The 25846-nt window shown below is 44.2% G+C and overlaps 2 protein-coding genes across 2 annotated transcripts in view; one reads left to right on the top strand and one right to left on the bottom strand.

The window, feature by feature from the left end:
• The window catches only part of tbc1d16 (TBC1 domain family, member 16), a gene marked incomplete at its 3' end in the record, with an annotated part of 127884 nt that overhangs the window by 61795 nt on the left and 40243 nt on the right, over positions 1 to 25846 (top strand). The window contains exons 7-9 of the mRNA XM_083779976.1: positions 13441 to 13588; positions 16293 to 16457; positions 18987 to 19135. Of these exons, the coding sequence (XP_083636102.1) occupies positions 13441 to 13588; positions 16293 to 16457; positions 18987 to 19135 (462 nt within the window). The remainder of the gene's footprint in view (positions 1 to 13440; positions 13589 to 16292; positions 16458 to 18986; positions 19136 to 25846) is intronic.
• LOC310869563 (E3 ubiquitin-protein ligase RNF216-like) lies at positions 1449 to 7479 on the bottom strand (the record flags this gene model as incomplete). The annotated part of the gene is made up of 3 exons (XM_083780375.1): positions 1449 to 1457; positions 3508 to 4828; positions 7454 to 7479. The coding sequence occupies 3 exons, from the start codon at positions 7477 to 7479 to the stop codon at positions 1449 to 1451; spliced, it is 1356 nt and encodes a 451-aa protein (XP_083636501.1).

Here is a 25846-nt window from a genome sequence, read left to right as displayed (position 1 = left end):
GATGGGGCTATGGGGTGTTGTGCTAATTCGCTTATTTCCATCACTCAAAATTATAATTTCTTTGTATATATCCTCTCTTCATAATGTAAATAATATCCCAAGCGGCACACTTTACCACTTCTTTCGATGGAAATAAGCGAACTAGCATAACACCCCATAGCCCCATTCAATTCCCATTCAATGCAATGCAATTCATTGAGGGCTTATGGTAGGGGAAATAGCCAATAAGGAGTTTTTGCACAAAAAAACACCTGGACCTCTTTGGTGGGGACGTAACAACTACAAAGAAAGGTAAGAAAGATAAGAAAGCATTCTAGCATGGAATTCTCCTTTAATGTGACAAAAACAATTATTCCCCGATCGGCTCACATCTCCACCTGACCTGTGAAATAGCTAGTGGATGTTGTGTAGTGTTTGAACCGTAACTTATTGTCGGCCATTTTATGAGTTTTTTTCAAAAACGCCTGGCACTGGTATCGGTCAGGAATAACCCATTTTGACGATGGAAAGGCGGGCCACTATATTTCCACACTCACTCCCTAGGGCCATATATTACTGTCGATCTACAAGCTCAAAATGTGTCGCGCTGCCACGCATTTTGTGCTTGTAGATCGACTATTTTTGCTATATTCGAATTGAAATCTTGAATTATTTTTTGCTATTTTTGAATTGGAATCCTGAAAATTAACATTTTCATGTAATTTCAAATGCCTTTAATTATACTTGTGTTGAGCATTGAGCTACTAATTTAGACTGAAGTAATTCAAGCGGGGTCGTGTTTGCATGTTGTGGAATTGTAAACAGCTGAAACCAATACTATATCAGCATTCTGACATTAACCTGACGGCCACATTTCTTTGTTTTTGTATTGCAAGTTTCCATGAAAGCCACATTATTAGCACCAAAGAAATAGGTTTTGGCTCTAACTTCTGAACCAGATAAGCTAGAAATGCAAACTTGGTGTCTATTTCATGGTTTCTGACCATGAGAGACTCGATGGAATACCTATTTTTATTATTGGGTGTGTCTGGACCCTTATTGTGCATATTTACAAGATGGTGGCTATACCCGAAATAGTGCTTTACCATGATTGTTGACTGTTTTGGCAAACACAAGCAATATGGTAAATGGTGCATTTATATAGCGCCTTTATCCAAGGCGCTTTACAGAGATTGTGCATTACATTCACCCATTCACACACACATTCATACACCGATGGCAGCGGAAACCATGCAAGGCACCAACTAGCACATCGGGAGCAATTAGGGGTTCAGTGTCTTGCTCAAGGACACTTCGACAGTAACTCTGGGGGAGCCCGGGTTCGAACTGGCAACCTTACGGTTACCATCCAGGCACTCTACCCCTGAGCCACCGCCGCCCCAATATTAATCCATTGGCTAAGATTCATGGCACAGAATGGACATATATATGCCTGAGCTTGCATATTGTCAAAATGGCTGCAAACATGGAAAAGAAAAGAGACATTACATTTCCTGTCAGATCCTATTATTACCCAGGTGGGCAAACCATGCACCCATTTTTTGGATACCTGCATTTGCCATAACATCAAAGGTTGTCCACCAGAAATATCTATGACCCAATAGAATCACAAGGTGTACAAGGTGAATTAAAAAGCACTTTTGAATATCTGAGTATAGTTTCAGAATCGATTTATCCCGTAGATTAACTCTAGTGAAGTGGCTGAAGGGATTGGGCTACGTTCAGCGCAGCCAAGGCTGACCTACACCCCTGAAAAGAGATACCGTTTAGACATGAAGGCAGTGTAGAACTTAATGTTTGGGTAAGATTGAGGTCATATTGATGACATCAGTGTGAAACGCCATATTAAGACTAACATAACATTGCTGTCAGGAGGAAACCACCTAATTGAGCAAATCGACATGTTACATTATGATGTACGATAATAAGAGCGCCCCTCACTTCACACGGGTGTGATTTATTTTTAAACTTTTGGTTCAAGAAATACTGTTAAATAGGAGCTCCCTGCACTTAGGCTATATATTATTTTACATTTTTGACTTGATAAATGTTCTTAATGCATTTAAAAATGCATTTTTGTTAATATAATTCTTCACAATTAAAAATATATATAATTTAAATGAACTAATACATATCTAATTCGGTTTTAATATCGTCTATCGGTTTTAATCGGCTTTTCATATGGGCTATCAGCCTCTATGATCACTAGGTATCAGCCCAGAAAGGCCCTTTCGCCAACCCCACCTAGGGTATTATATGGGGTATTATATGGGGTATATATATAGGGTATTATATGGGGTATTATATGGGGTATATATAGGGTATTATATGGGGTATATATAGGGTATTATATGGGGTATATATAGGGTATTATATGGGGTATATATAGGGTATTATATGGGGTATATATAGGGTATTATATGGCGTATATATAGGGTATTATATGGGGTATATATAGGGTATTATATGGGGTATATATAGGGTATTATATGGGGTATATATAGGGTATTCTATGGGGTATATATAGGGTATTCTATGGGGACGCTGATGACGCGGAGGAGTCTGGAACTATAGCCCCCATGAGCTGAGTAACGGAACGTTGCCTTTTCCGTTCACGAAAATATATTTTAAAATATCTTTACATTTTCTTTTTGTATGTTATCTTCTGCTAAGCAACAAGTTATAGCCTTAGATGATTTACTTTTTATATTAGAATACATCTGCGCGACTGTAAAGATGAAACGGAAGTGGGGAGGAGGCTCCACTTCCGCTTTATCGTTTACGCATGACAGCTCTTCCGTTGGTCCAGACTGTATGATGAAAGCATTTGGAAATTGCAAGAGTCAACAGTCTGCCAACACGAGACTAGCTGTGAGGTATTGGCACTACTGACTGTGCCATCCTATCCACCTTTTTCCTGTAACCCCTAAGTCTTTGTATTGCGTTTGTGTGTGCATAAGTTCCTCTATCTCTTGCTGTGTTCCCAGTTTTGCAAGAGAAACAAGTGGGCCAGGTCTATGAAAACAACCACAGATGAAAATGGCTGGCTATATATATATTTTTTTTTTACTTTTTAATAAAGGCACAAATCATTATTAATCATTGTCTGTGGACAATTACATATTAATCTGGGGTTCCTTGATGTGAAGAAATGTGTGAACCACTGGTTTAAACAACATTAGCAAGCCCAAATAAGCAACTACTGTACACTTTAGAATCAAGCCCAAAAAAACAGCAACTACCAATAATTTATAATAAATAAATATTACGTTTTTTTAATTTTTATCCCACGATTTTGTAACCCAGTTTTATTTTCACCCAGTGCCAATTATCTAATGTAATCCTGGGCGCTACACTTCCTCTGCAAACCAGGGGAATAATAGTATTAATATTAAGTTAAGCACAATGATCATCCCTGGGGATTCATTCATATGACTCATAGAAAATATAATCATACAAATAAAAAATATTAAAATAATTACTAATGCTGCTAAATATTGTACTAACTTTGTTAACCCAAGTAAGCTCTTGCTCCGGAGGAGGACCGACCCGCTTCCGTGAAAGATGAGGAGGACTCTTTTCGCTCAGCTCTTCCTCGCCCTCCTTCTGGAGTGCCTTAATGGTTTGCTCATCATTTGTCTCGGGGCTAGCCGACAGGGAGCACTTGTCACAGCGACTGCAGATTGTGCCTACTAGTGCCCAGGCCCCGCACCTGCAGAAGTGCCCATAAGGGTCTCTCATTTGCTTTCGGCAGACGTAGCACATGTGGCTGCCACAGCGGCACGTCATGTGGTTGCATCCCTCAGTCTTGACCAGACCCGCACCGCACTTCACACACTTCCTCACCCGCGCTGCCGTCATGCGCTCCTCAAAGAGCACCCTAGTCCTGACCTCGTCCGTCTCCACCTGCTCACACGTCTTGCCCACATGGTGGTTCCATCGGACGCGACACTTCTTGCAGCTCTCCTTGCGGCATTGCGGGTTGGGGCAGCTGAACACGGATATATCTTTGTCCAGCAGGGCTGGGAAGTTGCAGGATGGACACCGTACAAGTTCGTCACCGCAGGCGGCAGCGACCGCCTCCTCTGCTTGTCTCTCGTAGTATTTACACAGGATGTTCTCTGGCAGGACTTTCTCCAGTTCACGCACTGGGTATGAGCAGGTGCAGCCGCCCTGCATGCAGCTCAGCTCTGACTGCCCAGAGCCAAAGACCGCCTCCCGGGCGTATTTGACCAGGCACTCTTTACAGAAGAGATGACCGTCCGAACACTGGGTCATCTTCTCAAACACAAAGTCTCCATAGCAGCAGCCACACTCTATCAGCTGGCCTTCCTTTTTATATTCATCCTCATTGACCTGCAGTGCCAGCAGGAAGCCCTCGTGCTCTGCCCACTGCCTGAGCTCCCTCTGAACGGAGGCTTCCAGTGCTGCATCGGTCTGGAAACACCGCCGTTCGCTTTCAAGGAAATACATTATCCTGTTGAATTTCACTGAGCCGTGCTCAAACTGGAAATCTATGAAGCCGCGTTGATAGGACAGTATACTCCACCATCGCGGCTTTCCTGAAGGTTTGCCTGATTCCTGCCACTTCTTCAGAGCTTCAGTTAAGGCCTTTCGTGTGAGTGCATAGTGTCCCTTGAGAGCACCGAGAGCCCATCTGATGTCGTGGCAGCTGAGCATCCTGAAGTCGGCCATCAGCAGGTGGACAGCCTGCTCCATGGCCTTTCCACCCACTGTCCCCAGCTTGCTGTAGTCAAACAGGTCCTCGGTGCCCAGAGTCTGTGCGCACTCTGGCGGGACGCCGGTGGGAACTCCTTCAGTCTCTCTCCTGGGATACAGTAGATTACAAAGGAGGTTTGAGAGACGGGCCCTTGTGTCCTCCATCCTGGGAATGTGTGTTGGGGCTGGAGGGACCACAACCGGGCTAGCTTGGGCTGGGCGGCGGTGCTGGAGCCAAAGTTAGAGAGGGTGGACTGTGGTGGGGGTGTGACGCCGGGGACACAAGGTGTACAAGGTGAATTAAAAAGCACTTTTGAATATTTGAGTATAGTTTCAGAATTGATTTCTCCTGTAGATTAACTCTAGTGAAGTTGCTGAAGGGATTGGGATACATTCAGCGCAGTCCAGGCTGACCTACACCCCTGAAAAGAGATACCGTAGAGACATAAATACGGTTAATGTTTGGGTAAGATTGAGGTCATATTGATGACATCAGTGTGAAACGCCATATTAAGGCTAACATAAAGTTACTGTCAGGAGGAAAGCACATAAATACAGCTCTTTGTCATAACTCGCGTCACATTTGCCAGTCATTACGTCATTATGCATTATTTTTCTTTAGAAACAAGGCCAACTAAATATAATAAGCATGCAGACATGGCAACACTGCTTGTTGACTAAAGGGAGGGATGAAGGGAAAACAGCGCCCCCTAAAGTCACAGATCACTGCTGATATCTTTGATGGGGGAATTCTCCAATTTGACATTTCTGGTTCAACAAGTTTCAAATGGTCATATCTTCTTCATTTCCCCCCAAATTTCAATGAGCAATAGATCATAATTATGAAAGGTTACAGTGCAGTTTCATAATATGTAAAGAACTGAAAAATGAACATGGCCCCCTTGTATATCAAACTACTGTCCCTGGTCACATATGTGTCTGAGCAAATCGGCTACACAACAAACACATTAAATGCCACTGACCATGAAAGGAGAATTTACGTCATATGTGTCTGAGCAAATCGAGTTAAATTAACATTGATTTTACAATATAAATTGCGGTCCCAGGGATATAAAAGCCTAATCCAGGTCACACCAGGGGCCCTTGAAATGAAAATGGTCACTGCTAGAGTCGTAACAATCGTCTCTTATGGGGGTCCTTGGCATTTAATTTCAAATCGGGGTCCGCAGCATAATTAGTGTCAATTGGTTGGTCCTTGACATGAAAGGGTTTGGGAACCACTGGTCTATTTGACTGTAGCAATAATAATAATAATAATTAATAAACCACTGGTCTATTTGACTGTAGCAAGGCACGGTCTTGAGTCCAGGCAGTGGTGGAAAGTAACTAAGTACTTTTACTTAAGTACAATTTTGAGGTATTTGTACTTTACTTTAGTATTTCCAATTTCCAGTACTTTTACTTCTACTCCACTAGATCTCAGAGCCAAAAAAATTACTTTTACTTAACTACAATTATTTGAAAATACAATACAAAAACCACTTCAACGCTATCAATTTTTGGCAATTTGAAAATAGCCAATCTACAAGCTTGCAATGCGTCGCAACGCAACGCATTGTGAGCTTGTAGATTGTCTATTTTCAATATATTTTGTACACATTTTGAACTTGTGGACATTCTGCAATATGAGTACTTTTACTTTTAGTACTTCAAGTACATTGTGCCGCTGATACTTTTGCACTTTCACTTGAGTACATTTCCAATTCCGTACTTTTACTTGTAGCAAAGTACTTCTAAATTGTGATTCAACGTTTGCCAAAAAGCGTGGAATTGTAGACAAAATCTCATCCAATGACGACAACATATTATTTTAGTTGTGGGCCTGAGAGGCTGCATGTCATCTAATGGTGGCCTGTGGCTCAAAAGCCAAATTACATAATAGTCCACTTGCCAGAATGTGAACCCAGTCATGCTGAGTACAACGTACAAACGTTGAGTATGGGTCCCCAGCATGTAGAAACTGACGGATGCTAACTTTCGTATGTTGAGCCATTTTCATAATTGGCATAATATGTGACCATACCATTAACAACCTAGAGAAGGCAAAACATTCCAAATGTCATCATGCTTCGCATGTCGACATGTCAAACTAGGGGGTTTTCGTGATGCTGAATTAATTCCAAGCATTCGTTTTTTGCACAAAAAACACTGCTTGGGCTAAAACGGCCATGGCCGTTGTTAGGTGCTTGCACATATATGCACACATGGCATCAACGCATGGTGTTCTGTGCTGGCACACTATACACTCTCTCTACTCATACTCTATCGTCTGTCTATTCTGTTCATTAATGTTACTCTGTCTTAGCCTGGTTAATAAACCAGACCGAATCAGCCGTTGGCAAAAATAAATTGCCTGCCGGTGGATTACGGTCTGGAGAGGCTCAATTGTACGCCCATTTCCTACACCAGAGAAATGGGGCGGCCAATCGGGACACGGTATGCAATATGGGCGGGCTTTGGTACAGTGACTTTCAATGCTTGAGACCTTTGACTGACAGTAGCTCTGACCAATTGCGTCAAAGAGAAAATGTTTCAACCCGCTCCCCTGGAAATGAAATCCAAGCTGAGCCTCCCCAGACTAATATCCCGCGGTCCGTGTGATATTAGTCTGGTTTATTAACCAGGCTAACTCTGTCTTTCTGTTGTAGTGCCTGTGATATTGCTGACCTCTGCTGGTCTAAATAGACACCTGATGATGACTGGGCTGCCATACCCTGTGTCAGCTGTTCCTTGTTGCATGATTAGTAGCAGGCTATAAAGAGGAGCTGTGGAGAGCAGCTCATTGTAAATGGTAAATGGTAAATGGTGCATTTATATAGCGCCTTTATCCAAGGCGCTTTACAGAGATTGTGCATTACATTCACCCATTCACACACACATTCATACACCGATGGCAGCGGAAACCATGCAAGGAGCCAACTAGCACATCGGGAGCAATTAGGGGTTCAGTGTCTTGCTCAAGGACACTTCGACAGTAACTCTGGGGGAGCCCGGGTTCGAACTGGCAACCTTACGGTTACCATCCAGGCACTCTACCCCTGAGCCACCGCCGCCTTGTCTCCGCCATTGTCTCCCCAACACCCCATAGTTGTGTTCCGTTGCTCTTGTTTTCTTTATTTCAGTTACTGGGCTGGTCGTAAGTATTGTTTGCCGTTTGGTTTTTGGTTAGTTTAGTTCTTATGTTGGTTTTGGTAGTTTACGGGGAGTCTGGGGACTCCGACATGCACACAGTGCATAGCTCCTCAGGCTCCCCCACTTATTAGTTTACCAGCCCATATTTTTGTTAGGATGCCTAGTTAGGTCTTGAGTTTATCATTTACTAGTCCTTACCCGTTGTGAGATATTTGCCCCCCCCCCCCCCTTGTGGCCGTGAAGGGTACTGCGCCCGGGTGCGTTTGTAATTGACTAATACATTAATTAATAATCATGTGTCAAATCGGAAAAAGGGCTTCGTTACGCCCTCCATATGCATATGGTCAATGCCTGTGTGAACAGTGTGTGATTGTGGGAGTGATTTGTGCAGGCAGTAAGGAGTTACGGCACTGTTTCTGACAGACAGACACACGGACACAGACATTCGGTTAATTATAGTATGATTATTGTTTTCGGCATTCATTAATTAAACCCTTTATTTATTCAGTGTCTCCTTTTGTGGTACATTCATGGCTTGTTTGGGTGTTCAGTTTCTTGACATTTAATGCTTTAATTTTAAATATATTTAGTATATTTCTGCACACTTTTGACCTGACTTTGTGTCCTTTGTTATTGTTGTGGCCCTTGGTGTTCGAGGGGATTTTAGAGGGCCGTCATCACAAATGTGAATATGGCATCACATTTGGGCTAGTGGCTATGGCCGTTTTTAGCCCAAAGGGGTGTTTCTTTGTGCAAAGCTAATGCTTGGAATGGATCCCATAATGGACCATTCTCAGTTCTCACATGTCCCAGGAGTGGGTGGACCTAAGGAGAATTTCCTAAATCCATTGTTAATAATATCCACATTATTCACTGATTTGTGCCCTCCCATGAGGGTTGTTTTATTGCTTTGAGTACCTCGTTGTATTGCATGTACTTCAATAAACGTTGATGATAAATATATTTTTATGGAATATATTGCATTTGGTAAAATATACCTGAGTTTAGTGATCATGGTTTGACAAAAGTCTTTAGTGTTCTAGGTTAAAGGTTAAGACCACTTTTTTAGAGGTTTGGGTTGTTTTCTTACCTTGTTATAGGCAAACTAGTCCATTCCATGAATTATTTCACTCCGTTGTGCAGTTTATTAGCCATTTCAGAAATAAAAATAGGGTCTCATTGACTTACATGATAACGGGGAAACAGTTCTCAAAGTCACTCTTTTAGCACATAAACGAACGCAACAAAAGCTGATTCTGACAGTTTATGACATCAGGAAAACTCACACGGTTTTATTTCCATCTTTTAAGATAGATTTATAAAGGTACTATTTTGGTTGGAGATGTATGAAGCGGTACTGCAGCCTTCCCAGCTGTTTCCACGCTGTCTCCACGTCCAGCAAGTCTCCACGCTGTTTGAGATGCACCCAGCTGCAGACTATAGCAGTCCCAGACACAGACACTTCTCCTAAAGTGTCTTCTAAAGTGTCTCCCTCAAACACGTCCATTGTGTGTGTTTTTTAGCGACAGGCGGACGACATCAAATCCATTTGTACTTTGTTTACATCCCTGTAGTGGCTCAACAGCATTCCAATAATACGCTTCAGGAGTGGGTGTACATATTTGGACCAATCAGATCGTTTTTTACTTGACGCGAACAGAAGTGATTCGGTCGGCATAAGCATACCTACTGGATCTTCTTTCTACACAAATGAGTCAAAACAGTTAGTTTTGACTAATTTGCCTTTTGTTAAGTTAAACTTTTTGCCTTTTGTTTTACCATTTTTGAATTGTTCAAATAGGCTCACATGGTGTAGATCGGCTAGTTGAACAACTTTAAAACTTTTCAAAATGGTAAAAAGGCAAGGAAGTTTAGGGATAAGGACAATGACGAAAATGGGGCCCTAATGTTTGTTTAGGACACTTCAAACAAACTGAGTAGCAGCCAAGTCTATGAACTTTATATTGTTTAGAGCACTTCAGTAGCAGCCAAGTCTATGGCCTTTCTATTGTTTGTTAAGAGGTCGCCCCTCACTTCACACAAGTGCAATGTTTCACATTGTAGTTTGCATTATTGTGTTAGTTCTGGAAGGGGGCCGACATAGCCTGGTGAACGGTCACAGAGTCACCAGGCTGGTTACGCTAGGCTAGGACCGACACGCTTCCCCGAATGACGCGGACTGTTCTTGTTCAGCGCCGCCTCGGCCTCCTTCTGGATCTCCTGGATGACTCGATCGTCGTCCGCTGTGGTGTCAGAATTCTGTCGGCACTTGTTACAGTGACTGCAGACTGTGCAGGGGAGGCCTTTCGAGAGCCCGCACTCGCAGAAGTGGGTTGAGACATCCATGGGTCCTCGGCACACGTAGCACATGTGGCTGCCACAGCGGCAGGTCATGTGGTTGCATCCATCGGACTTGACCAGACCCGCGTTGCAATTTGCACACTTCCTCACCAAGGCTTCCGTCATACGCTCCTCGAATTGCACCCTGGTCCTGATCTCGTCCGACTCCAACTGCTCACACGTCTTTCCCGCATGCAGCTCCCATTGACCTCCACACTCCCTGCAGCTCTCCTTGAGGCATTGCAGGTTGGAACAGCTGAACTGCAATATATTATCTCTGGACTTGAAATCGTCCGACCGGGCTGGGAAGTTGCAGGACGGACACCGTACTAGTTTGTCACCGCAGGCGGCAGCGACCGCCTCCTCCGCTTGTCTCTCGTAGTATTTACCGTCCGAACACTGGGTCATCTTCTCAGGAAGGATCTCGACAGGGCTTCAGAGTCTAGAGTCTCGCGTGTCAATAGACCTCTAGACCTCTTCGGATCCTTCTTTTATATGGTTCTACTAGACGCGTGTCATGATGACGTCTCAAGATTTGCCATTGACCGCGGTAAGACAATTCCGGTCAAATCTCCGCTATAGTCCCCGCCCGTCTCACGTTTTGCCATTGACGATGAACGGAGGAATGACGTCAGAATTCCGCGAAATATGACGTAAAATAAACATCCAAAACATTAAACGCCATTGACACTAAAAGGAAAATGTACGTTGTATGTAAACGAGCAAATCAGCTAACCAACACTTTTTTTTCCTTCTTTGTAATCCAAAATCCAAAATATTGTGTTGTCATGATTTGTCACGACAAGAGTTGGATTTGTACGACGCTTATAAGGTCTTTAAATAAATACGTTTTGAAATGTCAATGGGAAAAATGCATTGGGAACTATTTCCCAAAGGGGGAGGGACTGCGACGCTCTATAGCCAGTATGAGATGATGATATATGATAAGAGCTGATAATTCCGCTAAATATGACGTAAATTAAACATCAAAACTAGAGATGTCCCCATATTGTATCGGTATTTCGTCTGGTTTCCAGCCATCGGATCGGCCCTTTTTTGTCATATCTGTTCATATCGGTATCGGCAAATATGCGTTTAACCACAGCACAGATCCGACACAGGGTTAAAGGGTTGACACTATGGCAGGTAAATGAAATATTGGGGCATGTGGAGGTTGCTTTTGAGTGAGGAGTCTGCTATGAACACAACATGAGATATATAGCTAGATAGCTATAAACACTATTCCCAGTCGGTGGACTTTAAAATAAGATATTTCTTATTTTAAACATTGTATCATGGTTAAATTATAATGACATAAATGGATGTACGAGAACAAGAGTCTAACCTACCGCCGACTTGCCACCAACTGCCACTGGTCTCAAGTCTAAAGGCTCATACATAGTCTGGATTTTTGGTGGTGAGGTGACCACCGCACTACAACATGACGTCACAAGCCGCGGTGAAGAGCAAACCACCGCCACCGCCACCGCTCCAGCCCTGCTCTGTTTTTACTCACCACCGCTCAACGTTATTTCAGTCCGGTGGTCAGCTCACCACCGGAGCGGTGGTCACCTCACCACGGAAAGTCCAGACTATGAATAGGCCTTAACCGACCGCCGACCTGCCACCAGCTGGTCTCAAGTCTAACCGACCACCGACCTGTCACCAGCTGGTTTCAAGTCTAACCGACCACCGACCTGTCACCAGCTGGTTTCAAGTCTAACCGACCACCGACCTGTCACCAGCTGGTTTCAAGTCTAACCGACCACCGACCTGTCACCAGCTGGTTTCAAGTCTAACCGACCACCGACCTGTCACCAGCTGGTTTCAAGTCTAACCGACCACCGACCTGTCACCAGCTGGTTTCAAGTCTAACCGACCACCGACCTGTCACCAGCTGGTTTCAAGTCTAACCAACCACCGACCTGTCACCAGCTGGTTTCAAGTCTAACCAACCACCGAACTGCCACCAGCTGGTCGCAAGTCTATTGTAAATATTTGCTGTCTCAGATTTTCATGGCCTGAAAATACAGTTTCAAGTGGCCTCCATATATGGGCATGTTGGCTTTATGGTTTTGGGACATCGTACATGCGTTAACATCGACACTAACATTGACTCAGGCGGTGCACGAATCTGAAATGAACCGACTCGGATGAATAACGAAGGAGGTCAGTTGCTGGATGTTAGTTTGGTTTTATTTTTATAAACCCAGATCTAGCTTTTGAAATTATGTCATATGGCAGCCAAGTCTATGGACTTATTTTATGTTTGTTTAAAACACTTTAAACAAACAGAGTAGAAGTTCGCCCACAACAAAATTGAGTTGTGGGTGACCAATCAGAGCCCACTATTCAAAGAGAGAACCGCCCCTTGAAAATAGATATTCCACAGCGAGGTTCCAGGCTATTAGCTATGCAGTCTGGCCATGCCAGGCTAGCCAAGGCTATGGACTTTTTAAATGTTTTTAGAGCACTTTAAACAAACATTACCGGGCGCCCCTCACTTCACACGAATGTGATTCATTTAATTTTTTTATTATTTTTGTAAAGGCTCGTTTTTTGAGCGGCGCTAGCCTCTCCTATATTGTGATAGGCTGATCACCCCATAGCGATGATTTGATTGGCTGAGCAAAGTAACATTATTGAAGATAAAAGTGAAGACGGAAAAGTGAGGACACAAATTGTGATTGGCCAGAATGAGATGATGTATGATGATTAGAGCGCTGCTCACTTCACACAAGTGTGATTTTTGCCTATTTTTACAATGGAAGGAGAAATTGGGTCCAGCAGGGCTGGGAAGTTGCAGGATGGACACCGTACTAGTTTGTCACCAAACCCTAACCTCGGTCTTAACCGGCCATGTGGGTCACTAACCCTAACCTCAGTCTTAACCGGCCATGTGGGTCATTAACCCTAACCTCAGTCTTAACCTACCACGTAGGTCGGTCCGACTACCGGGAGGTCGGACTTTCGACGGCCAAGTACATATATATATAATTTTGGGGATCCTTATGACATGAAAATGTTTGAGAACGACTGATATAGAAAAATACGTTTATTTTTTCAGAAAACTGTCAGGATTTCGAAGGCATTTGTAGAATCGGCCTCAGCAGGTCTAAATGTGTTCAGAGTGTCTGCTAAATGCCTAAATTGTAAATGTAAGATATTTGCGAGAAGCACTGTTCTGAAGGCGGACATGTCGTTGTTGTTGTTGTTGTGTTGGCACAGTGACGAGGCCTGTACCAGCGGCCAGCTGGTCATCGCCAGCAGAGAGAGCCAGTACAAGATCCTCCACTTCCACCACGCCGGCCTGGACAAGCTGGCCGAGGTCTTCCAGCAGTGGAAGTGTTGCCGTGAGACGCAGCTCAAGGACCAGGTATTAACTACACCCATAGAGTTATGAAGGTATTAATTACACCCATAGAGTTATGAAGCAGCTCAAGGACCAGGTATTAACTACACCCATAGAGTTATGAAGGTATTAATTACACCCATAGAGTTATGAAGCTCAAGGACCAGGTATTAACTACACCCATAGAGTTATGAAGGTATTAACTACACCCATAGAGTTATGAAGGTATTAACTACACCCATAGAGTTATGAAGCTCAAGGACCAGGTATTAACTACACCCATAGAGTTATGAAGCAGCTCAAGGACCAGGTATTAATTACACCCATAGAGTTATGAAGCAGCTCAAGGACCAGGTATTAATTACACCCATAGAGTTATGAAGCAGCTCAAGGACCAGGTATTAATTACACCCATAGAGTTATGAAGCAGCTCAAGGACCAGGTATTAATTACACCCATAGAGTTATGAAGCAGCTCAAGGACCAGGTATTAATTACACCCATAGAGTTATGAAGCAGCTCAAGGACCAGGTATTAATTACACCCATAGAGTTATGAAGCAGCTCAAGGACCAGGTATTAATTACACCCATAGAGTTATGAAGCAGCTCAAGGACCAGGTATTAACTACACCCATAGAGTTATGAAGCAGCTCAAGGACCAGGTATTAACTACACCCATAGAGTTATGAAGGTATTAACTACACCCATAGAGTTATGAAGGTATTAACTACACCCATAGAGTTATGAAGCAGCTCAAGGACCAGGTATTAACTACACCCATAGAGTTATGAAGGTATTAATTACAGGTATTAACTACACCCATAGAGTTATGAAGGTATTAATTACACCCATAGAGTTATGAAGCGGCTAGCCTCGGAAACCCAGACGTTTTTCTTAGTGATGCGCCGGATATTCGCCCGCAGAAAATATTTGGCCGAAAATGGATATGAATGCATTTTCAGCCTATTCGGTTTTGGCCACGACTATGCCGAAAATATATCACTGAATAGTGTGTGCAATTAATGCATTCAAAAGAGCTGAATAAAGGTTTTATGGAGCCATAATAGTGGCTCCATAAAAGTTGCTGTCACGGCCATGACAGCAATGGTAGGAAAAGATATATATAATATTAATCATATTCGGCTATTCGGTTTTCGGCCTAACTGTTTCCTATATTCGGTATTCGGTTTCGGCCAAGAATTTCCCTTTCGGTGCATACCTAGTTTTTATTTCCGGGGAGAAAAAGAAAGTCTGGTACCGAGTCCACCAGTCAATTCGGCATACAGTATAGCGCAAACGTCGATCACTCTCTGCTGATTTCTGATCGTCTGCACCTTTGTTAAATTGACGCACACACGTACACACCCGTACACACACACACACACATTCCTCTCTCTCTCTCTGTTGCTCTAATTAGTCATGTTGCGCAGCTGCGTCTCGATTCTCCGGGCGGATTCTGCCGGGAGCTGCCTATAATTATGCCATAGAAAGCATAGGTGGACCCCATGCAGGCTATAAAGCAAAAAAAAGTTATATATATATTTATTTATTCTTCAAAAGGGCACATTGCCAAAAGGGCGTGCACATATGGGTGCCCATATGTGCACGCCACTGGTGAAAGGTGCCATTATGTGTGTGTTGGTCTCTCTGTGTGCCTCATGGGGGGTCCAGGTGTCATTATGTGTGTGTTGGTCTCTCTGTGTGCCTCATGGGGGGTCCAGGTGTCATTATGTGTGTGTTGGTCTCTCTGTGTGCCTCATGGGGGGTCCAGGTGTCATTGTGTGTGTGTTGGTCTCTCTGTGTGCCTCATGGGGGGTCCAGGTGTCATTGTGTGTGTGTGTTGGTCTCTCTGTGTGCCTCATGGGGGGTCCAGGTGTCATTATGTGTGTGTTGGTCTCTCTGTGTGCCTCATGGGGGGTCCAGGTGTCATTGTGTGTGTGTTGGTCTCTCTGTGTGCCTCATGGGGGGTCCAGGTGTCATTGTGTGTGTGTTGGTCTCTCTGTGTGCCTCATGGGGGGTCCAGGTGTCATTGTGTGTGTGTTGGTCTCTCTGTGTGCCTCATGGGGGGTCCATGTGTCATTATGTGTGTGTTGGTCTCTCTGTGTGCCTCATGGGGGGTCCATGTGTCATTATGTGTGTGTTGGTCTCTCTGTGTGCCTCATGGGGGGTCCAGGTGTCATTATGTGTGTGTTGGTCTCTCTGTGTGCCTCATGGGGGGTCCAGGTGTCATTATGTGTGTGTTGGTCTCTCTGTGTGCCTCATGGGGGGTCCAGGTGTCATTATGTGTGTGTTGGTCTCTCTGTGTGCCTCATGGGGGGTCCAGGTGTCATTGTGTGTGTGTTGGTCTCTCTGTGTGCCTCATGGGGGGTCCAGGTGTCATTATGTGTGTGTTGGTCTCTCTGTGTGCCTCATGGGGGGTCCAGGTGTCATTATGTGTGTGTGTTGGTCTCTCTGTGTGCCTCATGGGGGGTCCAGGTGTCATTATGTGTGTGTGTTGGTCTCTCTGTGTGCCTCATGGGGGGTTCAGGTGTCATTGTGTGTGTGTTGGTCTCTCTGTGTGCCTCATGGGGGGTCCAGGTGTCATTATGTGTGTGTTGGTCTCTCTGTGTGCCTCATGGGGGGTCCAGGTGTCATTATGTGTGTGTGTTGGTCTCTCTGTGTGCCTCATGGGGGGTCCAGGTGTCATTATGTGTGTGTGTTGGTCTCTCTGTGTGCCTCGGGGGTCCAGGTGTCTGAGGAGAAGTCGTGCATGCAGTTCTCCATCCGGAGGCCCACCCTGCCCTCGGCAGAGACCCACCCCGAGGAGAAGCTCTACCGCCGGCTGGACGTCCCCACCTGGCTGCGACACCTCAACCACAGCGGCCAGGTGGAGGAGGAGTACAAGCTACGCAAGGTACTAGTGTACGCCCTCCTCTGTGTGTGTGTGTGTGTGTGTGTGTGTGTGTGTGCGGAGAGAGAAATGCACTGCTTGTAAATGCGCAGTGTTTGATGTCTCAGTTGAAACGCTAGATTAACCTTTTCTCTTGTGTGTGTGTATATATATATATATATATATATATATATATATATATACACACACACACACACACACACTATGTACAGTTGTAAATGGTGAATTTGTATCGCGCTTTCATCCAAAGCACTTCACATAGATTGTGCAGTACATTCTCCCGTGCAATTAAGGCACCGGCCTTCTCATCGGGAGCAATTAGGGGTTCAGCGTCTTGCTCAAGGACACTTGGACACTATACTATCTCTATCTCTGATGCTGAGTGTCAAGCAGGGAGGCACTGGGTCCCATTTTCAGAGTCTTTGGTATGACCCGGCCAGGGATCGAACCCCCGACCTCCCAGTCTCAGGGCGGACACTCTAACCACAAGACCACTGGAACTGCCACCCTAGCCCAGTAGTATGTACAATATATTTAGGGGGACAGCGTGAGTCATCTGAGCTCTTTGGGAACTGGTTCACTGCAGTGTTGTTTTCGTCGATTACTAAAACTGTGTTCGTCGAATACCTTTTTATCCACCGACAAAAACTACATGGAAGCTAAAAAACATTTTTGTTTGATGGCTGTGTTGTGCCCCCTCCCCCGCATCAAACTAAAATGTTTTGTCAAACCATGTGACTTCCATTGGAAATGCATTGGGGAGCGGCCATTAATCAGACCAGTGTGTGTCCAGTGGAAACCTCGTATGAATCTGATCTCAGGTCAGAATGGGTTAATCAGACCAGTGTGTGTCCAGTGGAAACCTCGTATGAATCTGATCTCAGGTCAGAATGGGTTAATCAGACCAGTGTGTGTCCAGTGGAAACCTCGTGTGAATCTGATCTCAGGTCAGAATGGGTTAAACACGGACGAGACACAAGACAAATGTTGTATGCATGTTGTAACAGTGTGAGTGAGGCCTTACACAACACCGGCTACATTTGTAGGATCTGTCTAACAATTCGTCTCTATAGAGCGTCACAGTCCCGCCCCCTTTCATGACGACGCCAGGCCCAGGAAATGAATCCCAATGCATTTTTTCCATAGACATTTCATAAAGTATTTATTTAAAGACCTTTTAAGCGTCGTACGAAGCCAACTGGAGTCGTGACAAATCATGACAACAAACACAATATTTTGGACCAAACAAATAATTACAAAGAAGAAAAACAACAAAAGAAGTGTTGTAACCTGCCGTTTTTTTCCTACTTTGTAAATCTTTGTTTGGCCCAAAACATTGTTTATTGTCATGATTTGTCACGACAAGAGTTAATTGGCTTTGTCCGCGGCATAAAGGTCTTTAAATAAATACTTTCTGAAAAGTCTATGAGGAAAATGAACGTTCATAGCGCGGCACCGAGTGCCGCTCTACGAGCTTGTAGATCTGCTATTTATTTTTAATCGTGAAAATGTGTCTCAAATCTTTGAATATATATTATTTCAGAGCAAATGTTTTTAAATCAAATCTTTGCTTCTGGCGGGGTCCCTGGAACAACATATTTTCAGACGTGGTTCGGCGGCCAATTTTTGAGGGTCCTTGACATGAAAATGCTTGAGAACCACACAGAAACATTTAGGTTTGAGAACAACACAGAAACATATAGGTTTGAGAACCACACAGAAACATATAGGTTTGAGAACCACACAGAAACATATAGGTTTGAGAACCACACAGAAACATATAGGTTTGAGAACCACACAGAAGCATATCGGTTTGAGAACCACACAGAAACATTTAGGTTTGAGAACCACACAGAAACATATAGGTTTGAGAACCACACAGAAACATATAGGTTTGAGAACCACACAGAAACATATAGGTTTGAGAACCACACAGAAACATATCGGTTTGAGAACCACACAGAAACATATAGGTTTGAGAACCACACAGAAACATATAGGTTTGAGAACCACACAGAAACATATAGGTTTGAGAACCACACAGAAACATATAGGTTTGAGAACCACACAGAAACATGTATAGAATCGTCCTCGGGTCAAAAATGGGTTAATCAACATTAAATTAACTGTGTCACTCGATTTGCCATTCACGTCATGCATGTGACGTCACGTCATACGGGGCGACTGTGGCTCAAGAGGTAGAGCAGGTCGTCCAATGATCCATGGGTCGGCGGTTCGAATCCCGGCTCCTCCTCCTGTCTACATGTCGAAGTGTCCTTGGGCAAGACACTGAACCCCTAATTGCTCCCGATGTGCTAGTTGGTGCCTTGCATGGTTTCCGCTGCCATCGGTGTATGAATGTGTGTGTGAATGGGTGAATGTAATGCACAATCTCTGTAAAGCGCCTTGGATAAAAGCGCTATATAAATGCACCATTTACCATTTACCATGTGCATACCCTCTATACGGGCTTCTAGTTTTATTGCAGTTTTCTTTTTGTATGAACCGTTGTTGCCCCCCCCCCCCCCCCAGGCCATCTTCTTCGGCGGCATCGACCCGGCCATCCGCGGCGAGGTGTGGCCCTTCCTGCTCCATTACTACAGCTGTGACTCCACCTCGCTGGAGAGAGAGGCCTGGAGGCTGCAGAAACGCTCACACTACCACGACGTCCAGCAGAGGAGGTGAGTACCACTGCGCTGCGCTGCGCTGCACTGCACTGCACTGCACTGAGTGTCTTAGTGTTAGTCTAGTTAGTCTAGTTCGACTAAACATCATCAGATTAACCCATTCTGACCTGAGATCAGATTCATACGAGGTTTCCACTGGACACACACTGGTCTGATGAACCCATTCTGACCTGAGATCAGATTCTAAAAAATGTCAGTCGTTCTTCGATTTTTAGCTAAAGCATAACATGATGCTGACACCAAAATGGGTGCCCGTTCAGAATGGGTTAATAGTCGACTAAATTTACAGTTGATTTAGCCGACTAAAATTAATTTTGACGGGTGGCTTGATGCCGTCGTGATGACAGATTTCACACTTGCTGAAAATAGCCGATCTGCTGCGACGCGTTGTGAGCTTGTAGATCGGCTATTTTCAGCATGGAACCAAGTGTAAAATGACTTGTGTTTTACACTCTTGTCCACTATAGTCCCTTCCTAACATTTTAGTCTAGTTTTTATTTGTTGACGAAATTATCAATATACTTAGTCTTAGTTTTAGTCATCATACCTTAGTTTTCATTTAGTTTTCGGCAGTGAAAGAAAATTGTCGACGAACATTTTCGTTCTGATTCCCTGCTTTCATATGACATTCAAAAAGATCCAATGGCAGTCCCTCAGTCAAATGTAGTCACATATGTAAGGCAGCCTGAGAGGCAACGGGATTAAGACAAAAAAATGCAATCCTGACAGAGAGACATGTTGCTGTTGTGACATGTGATGGAGCAGATCCACTGTCACTCTATACCGCCTGCAGTGATGGCTGCCAAACGTGCACGCACGCACGTACTATACACAAACTACACACATACACATTTGTATTAAGTACTTGTGAGGTCCACATCTCAAAGGGATAGTTCGCCCTCAAAACGACCGTTTCTCTATCGATTGCTCACCCTATTTTCAGCATATTGACACCCACCGTGTATCTATAAATCAGACGTAACTCCAACCCCTAAATGTAAACTTCAAAAGGCTTAACCGTTTCAGTTCGTAGGACGCATGAGGCCGTCATAAGGATCCCGAAATATTAGTGCCTACGACGTCTGTGGACGTCCTAGCGACGTCCCAGCGACGCGGGGCGAGATGACAATATTCAGAATTTTTCCTATTTTCTTTTTTTGGCATTTCGCTTTTCGTTTGCCGTACGCTAACGCTCAGTGCAATAATTAGCTTGTCATTGACTCCCATGTTAGCGCGGCGGAAAGAATGACTAATCCAGGGCGCTCTCCGTGGTGATGAATGGATCGATATGCTGGCACTTCATTTCTGCTCCTCATCCGTCTCTCCCGCAAAATATGAACGTTTTTTGGAGCGTAAAAAAAATAATTAAGATGATCGGGGGATGTGAGGTCTCTTTGTAAAGTCAACTTTTTTAGGAAAGTGTTTCCGGTTCATGGCTTTCAGAGTAAAAGCGATCCGACAACTCTGGCACCCCGGAGCTTCTATTTTGATGCACTTCCGGAGCTAAATGTGTTTTAACCGTGATTCCCAACCTCAGGCTTTTTTCTTTGTTGTAAACCGAACTCACCAAGTCATTGTTTTAACACATGAAATGAAAATGTTTCAGATGTCAACAATGTCTGAGATGATAGAATGGTGATGAATGATGATGGCCGTGGAATAGGAACCTTCTGAAAGCTTCATGGGCAAAGATAATAAACTTCAAAATCTAAAAGAAAACAGACATGCTAGTGTTAACCATTATTTTATACTATTATAAAATATATACTATTTCAATATATCTATTGAAAAAGAGCACACAGCGTGGCACTTGCTATTTAGAAAAATCTTGAAAATTGGTCGCAAATCTTCGAATATAAACTTTGTTTTAAAGCAAACAACACTGGGTTGGCAGTAAAATATATACAATTTTGAGGCTCCTTGACATGAAAAGGTTTAACACTTATACCGCCATTGCCGAAGTCCTTTGTCAATTGAAGCCTAATTTTGATACTAACGCTTAACGCCATTGCCGAAGACCTTAATTTGTCAATTGCGCTTTTATAGTGCATTTGATGGATCGAGCCATAATGCTACTTACGTTAGCCAGTTAGCTAGCTGTGTTGTTAGCACAGCACTGGATCGTCCATCTTAAGCCCACCACACAATGAACCTATCGCACACCGGCTCCGTCCGCCGCGTCGCGCCAAGTCGCCTGGCGCGCCGATAGAACACAGTTCTATTTTCCAGGCGGCGCCGCGCGGCAACGCGTCGCGCCGCAGACGGTCGCAGACGGTGTGTGTCGGGCTTGAGATCGCCGTCGCCATAATAATCCATTATATTCTTTCGATCGCCTGTATCTCCTATTCCTTGTCCCAGGTGGCATTTTGGTCAAAACAGCGTTTCTTTGACGGCCCAGAACCGGCAATGAGGAGCACTCATCGTGCACTGGCATGGACCCATATTGTAAACTACAGTTGAACGGGACCTGTTAAAGTTCCTAGGATAAGCTCCCTACCGGAAGTCTGGAACTGTGGCTTTTCAAAATAAAGAGCTCAAATTTTAAAAATGCTGGCGTGAATTAGATCCGAATTTTTCAATAAATGCTAGCGCTAAATGGGTTAAGAATAGCTGATATAGAAACATAGGATTTAGAAGACATTGGTACTGTAGAATCGGCTTCAGGTCTTACTGGGTTAAGGCCTTCACAAGTATAGTAAAACAAGTGCACGCACGCACGCACACACGCACACTCACACACACACAGTGCTCTGCGGCTTTCCGTGGCGGCGAACGGAGCAATCAATAGGGCCAATCAGATGGAAGTGTTAAAGGGGAAGCGGCGCGGGGTGTGAATTAACAGCTCTGTGGGGAATAAACATGTCAGCGCTTATCAGATCATATTCTCACATCAATAGAGGAACACACACACACACACACAGCGCCCTGGTTATATCTACACACACCCCCGTGTGTGTGTGTGTGCGCGTGTCTATTATGTGTGCCTTCATGCGCGTGTGTGTGTGTGTGTGTGTGTGTGTGTGTGTGTGTGTGTGTGTGTGTGTGTGTGTGTGTGTGTGTGTGTGTGTGTGTGTGTGTGTGTGTGTGTGTGTGTGTGTGTGTGTGCGATTGGAGGTTATGATTTCATCAGTGCTGTACAGTTGTCTCGGTGGTAGTTGTGTACAGCATAGCTGCCATGTTCTCAGTATATGTGATCCTGTCTGAGGCTCCGCTTGCATGGTAGAGAGACAGCTCTGGTGGATGGATGGTGTCACTCAGAGAGAGAGAGCCTCCGCTGAGCTGTCTTAGCTCTGTCTTAACCCATTCTGAACGGGAACCCCTTTTGGTTTTTTAAGCATTATGTTATGCTTTAGCTATTGAGAAATAGCAGATCTACAAGCTCATAGAGCTTGTAGGTAAAGCTTGTAGGTCTGCTATTTTTGAAAAATCGAGAAAATGTTGTGCAAACCTTGAATATATATTCTTTCAGAGCCAACATTTTTAATTCAAATCTTTGCTTCTGGGGGGGGTCCAACATTTTCAGATGGGGGTCGGCGGCCAAATACATTATTTCTTGGGGTCCTTGACATGAAAATGTTTGAGAACGACTGACATAGAAACATGGGTTTTTTCAGAAAACTGTCAGGGTTTAGAAGGCATTTGTAGAATCATCCTCAGGTCTAAATATGTTAACTCCGCTGCAGTACGAACCGGAGTACCAGACTGTACTGTACTGTGTGTGTGTGACCTACTTACCGAACAGACTTGGGCAATAAAGTGCTCCTGGATTTTGTAAACTTTCCCTCGTTTTCTCCCCAGTTTAGCCCGTTTCCCAGCGTATTCTTCTAGTCCTTCCACTTCCCTTGTCACTGCTCAAAACTCCTAGAGTTGGAGGGTTGGTCGCCGGGGAGGGAGAGAGAGAGAGAGAGAGAGAGAGAGAGACACAGAGAGAGAGAGAGAGAGAGAGACAGAGACAGAGAGAACAGACGAGCACAGGTGTCCTCCGACAACGACACGCATGGCGTGACGGCTGCCTCGTATCGCCTGATGGAGATGAGTTTCACTGAGAGCAGGCCGTCCCCCGCGCTTAAATTAAAATTAAATTAATTAAAATGTATTTTTTTCATTAACTTGAAAATATATCTCGCCGAGAATGCTATATGAGCATGTAGTTTCTAGTGCATTCCTGTCAGAAGTTATGATTATTTAAAGAAATACCTCCTGACGTGTCTCTCTCTCTCACACACACACACACACACACACACACACACACACACACACACACACACACACACACACACACACACACCAGCATGATCTCTAATAGGGGGAACCGTTCTTACTATAGCAGCCATAATATATTAGCAGGGCTGCACATAAGTGGTGCGCAGGTGCGCATGCGCGGTAAAAATTAAAAATGCGCTGTCAATCAAGCGCCGGGAAGCGCTTCTGCGTACCAACAGCTGGGGCCGCCCAGAATGATTATTATGGCCAGAATACTAGAAAATGTTGTGGCGAGAGCATTTCCCACCGACTGCCACTCAAAGTGGCTACTGGCCCAATCACAGCGCGTCCTTACTCATAAGGGGGAGGATCCATGCTTCTTTCTGAGTGCTAGGAGCCTGGGAGGAGGCGGAGGGCGGTTGACAGGAAAACCTTATAGTTTCGTCTTCTCTTCTCCGTTTCAGATAGCAAACTACTGTAGTCCCCGGTGTAAAAGGTCATGCTTTGGATGCTTTGCACTCTTCCCATTTGCCGCTGTGCTTGTGTTTGTTTTCCGGCTGTTGGAGCAGCATGGTTGCTCGTGTGCGATGCCGTCTCAAAACCCGAATCCGAGGCAGAAACCATATTAGCGTCTCTCACAGCCTAGGCACCGGCCACCGACTTTTTACGGGTACTAAGGTTTTAGTTCCGACATAGTGGAGTGGGAAGAGTTTAAAGCATTGCGGACTGGCACTGCTGCTGCCCAACATGAACACCGTGTCTCGACATACTGTCCCTTATTATCGTAAAGTCGGGTAGTGTACACTGTTTATTTTTTTCACCGAGGAGCCATGTGTGTGTGTCTGACTGTCTGACTACGTACGTCGCCTCATCTAAAAACAAAAGGGAACTAGGGAAGCCTGATGTATGATTCGCCGTACGATGTGTCGCATGTTAAAAAAATAGCTGATCTGCAAGCTCACAACGTGTCGCAACACGTTGTGAGCTAGTAGATTGGTTATTTAAATACAAAATAATACAAAATCTAAATATTGCTTTGATGCTCATATCATATTATCCTTAAGTTGTTAACTTGTTTTTATTATAATATGCATTCCATAGGGCTGGACCACACATGGACCTAGATTTTAGCAAATTTATATATTTTTAATAATGGGATGAATCTACAACAAGAGCCATTCTAGGGCTAAATCTAGAGTTGCAATACCCTCCATTGACTCCCCACTCATCCAATAAATATTGTTTTGCTACAAGTTATTCATCCCTCTTTTATCCATCCGGCGAGACGGGTCGCCGCATTTTAGGAGCACCAAGCAACTCCTCCAGGTGCTCTTCTGAGTACTAGACCAAAAAAGTTGTGTGCAGCCCTGTATATTAGCATACAGTATGCTCTCTAGCATCACATAGCCTATTGCCAAAAAGCAGTGAACTCTGATCATTGTTAAAGCAAAGCGGTCACGGTGACGGAGGTTCTGCTTTTGCCCTGTGCCCACTTCAATTCATACCTTGAGAGTACACAGGTGGAACAAATTAACGAGTGACAGCTAACGAGCAAGCTATGCATGTAATGCTGTCGTCTGGAGAAGTGTCTGGCTGCAGACACTATTGGGGGAGTCTGCCTGCCAGCAAGCAGCAAGCAAGATCAGTTTTGTTTTCGCGGAGCCAGTGACACAGTGACGGTGTGTGTGAGATTGATAAAGATAAAGAGATTGATAAAGAGCGGGGGAGACGCGCTGCACTTTGATCGAGACGGAAATATCAAAGGTTATTTTTTCAGCAAATGGTCCGGATGTTTGCTCGAAAATTAAAAAAAAATAAAAAAAGGTCTAGGGTACAGCCTTAACACACACACACGCACACGCCATGGAGAGGAACATGCTACCATACCTACTGTACAGTATATAGAAAAATAAAATACTGCACCATCCGCACACTGCTAAGAATCTATGTGTGTACAGTAAGTGTACATACAGTACTGTCGTAGCAAAAATAGCGGATCTACAAGCTCAAAACGTGTCGCAGCATGACACGTTTTGAGCTTGTAGATCGGCTGCCATTGGATTGTTTTGAATTTTCGTTTTGTCATCTCATATGAAAGCAGGGAATCATAGCTTCAAATTGACATTGGCTGTTCAGCTTTGAACTCATATCTTTGCTTCTGGGTGGGTCCAAGGAACAACATATTTTCAGATGGGGGTTGGTAGCCAAATACATAATCCTTGACATGAAATAGTTTGAGAACCACTGCATATGTTTTTCAGAAAACTGTCATGATTTAGAAGACTAAATTACTATTGCTACGTATCCCTTTGGACCATGCTATTGACGATATTCAGACCGCTGCCATCTTGTGCCAGCAAGGTGCTAACTAGGTGCAACTTCCCATAAACATCTAATTGGATTAAACAATGCCAAACTCACCGACAATCTCTTTCTCCTCTTTCAATCTGTAACGTTTTTGTTTCATAAAAATCCACCAAAGACATGCTATGAGCTACTTTC

This window comes from Protomyctophum parallelum, assembly GCF_964188405.1.
Source record: "Protomyctophum parallelum genome assembly, chromosome: 13".
NCBI classification, from domain to species: domain Eukaryota; kingdom Metazoa; phylum Chordata; class Actinopteri; order Myctophiformes; family Myctophidae; genus Protomyctophum; species Protomyctophum parallelum.
Note: the sequence above shows the minus strand (reverse complement) of the source record. Positions and strands in the feature narration are given on the sequence as shown.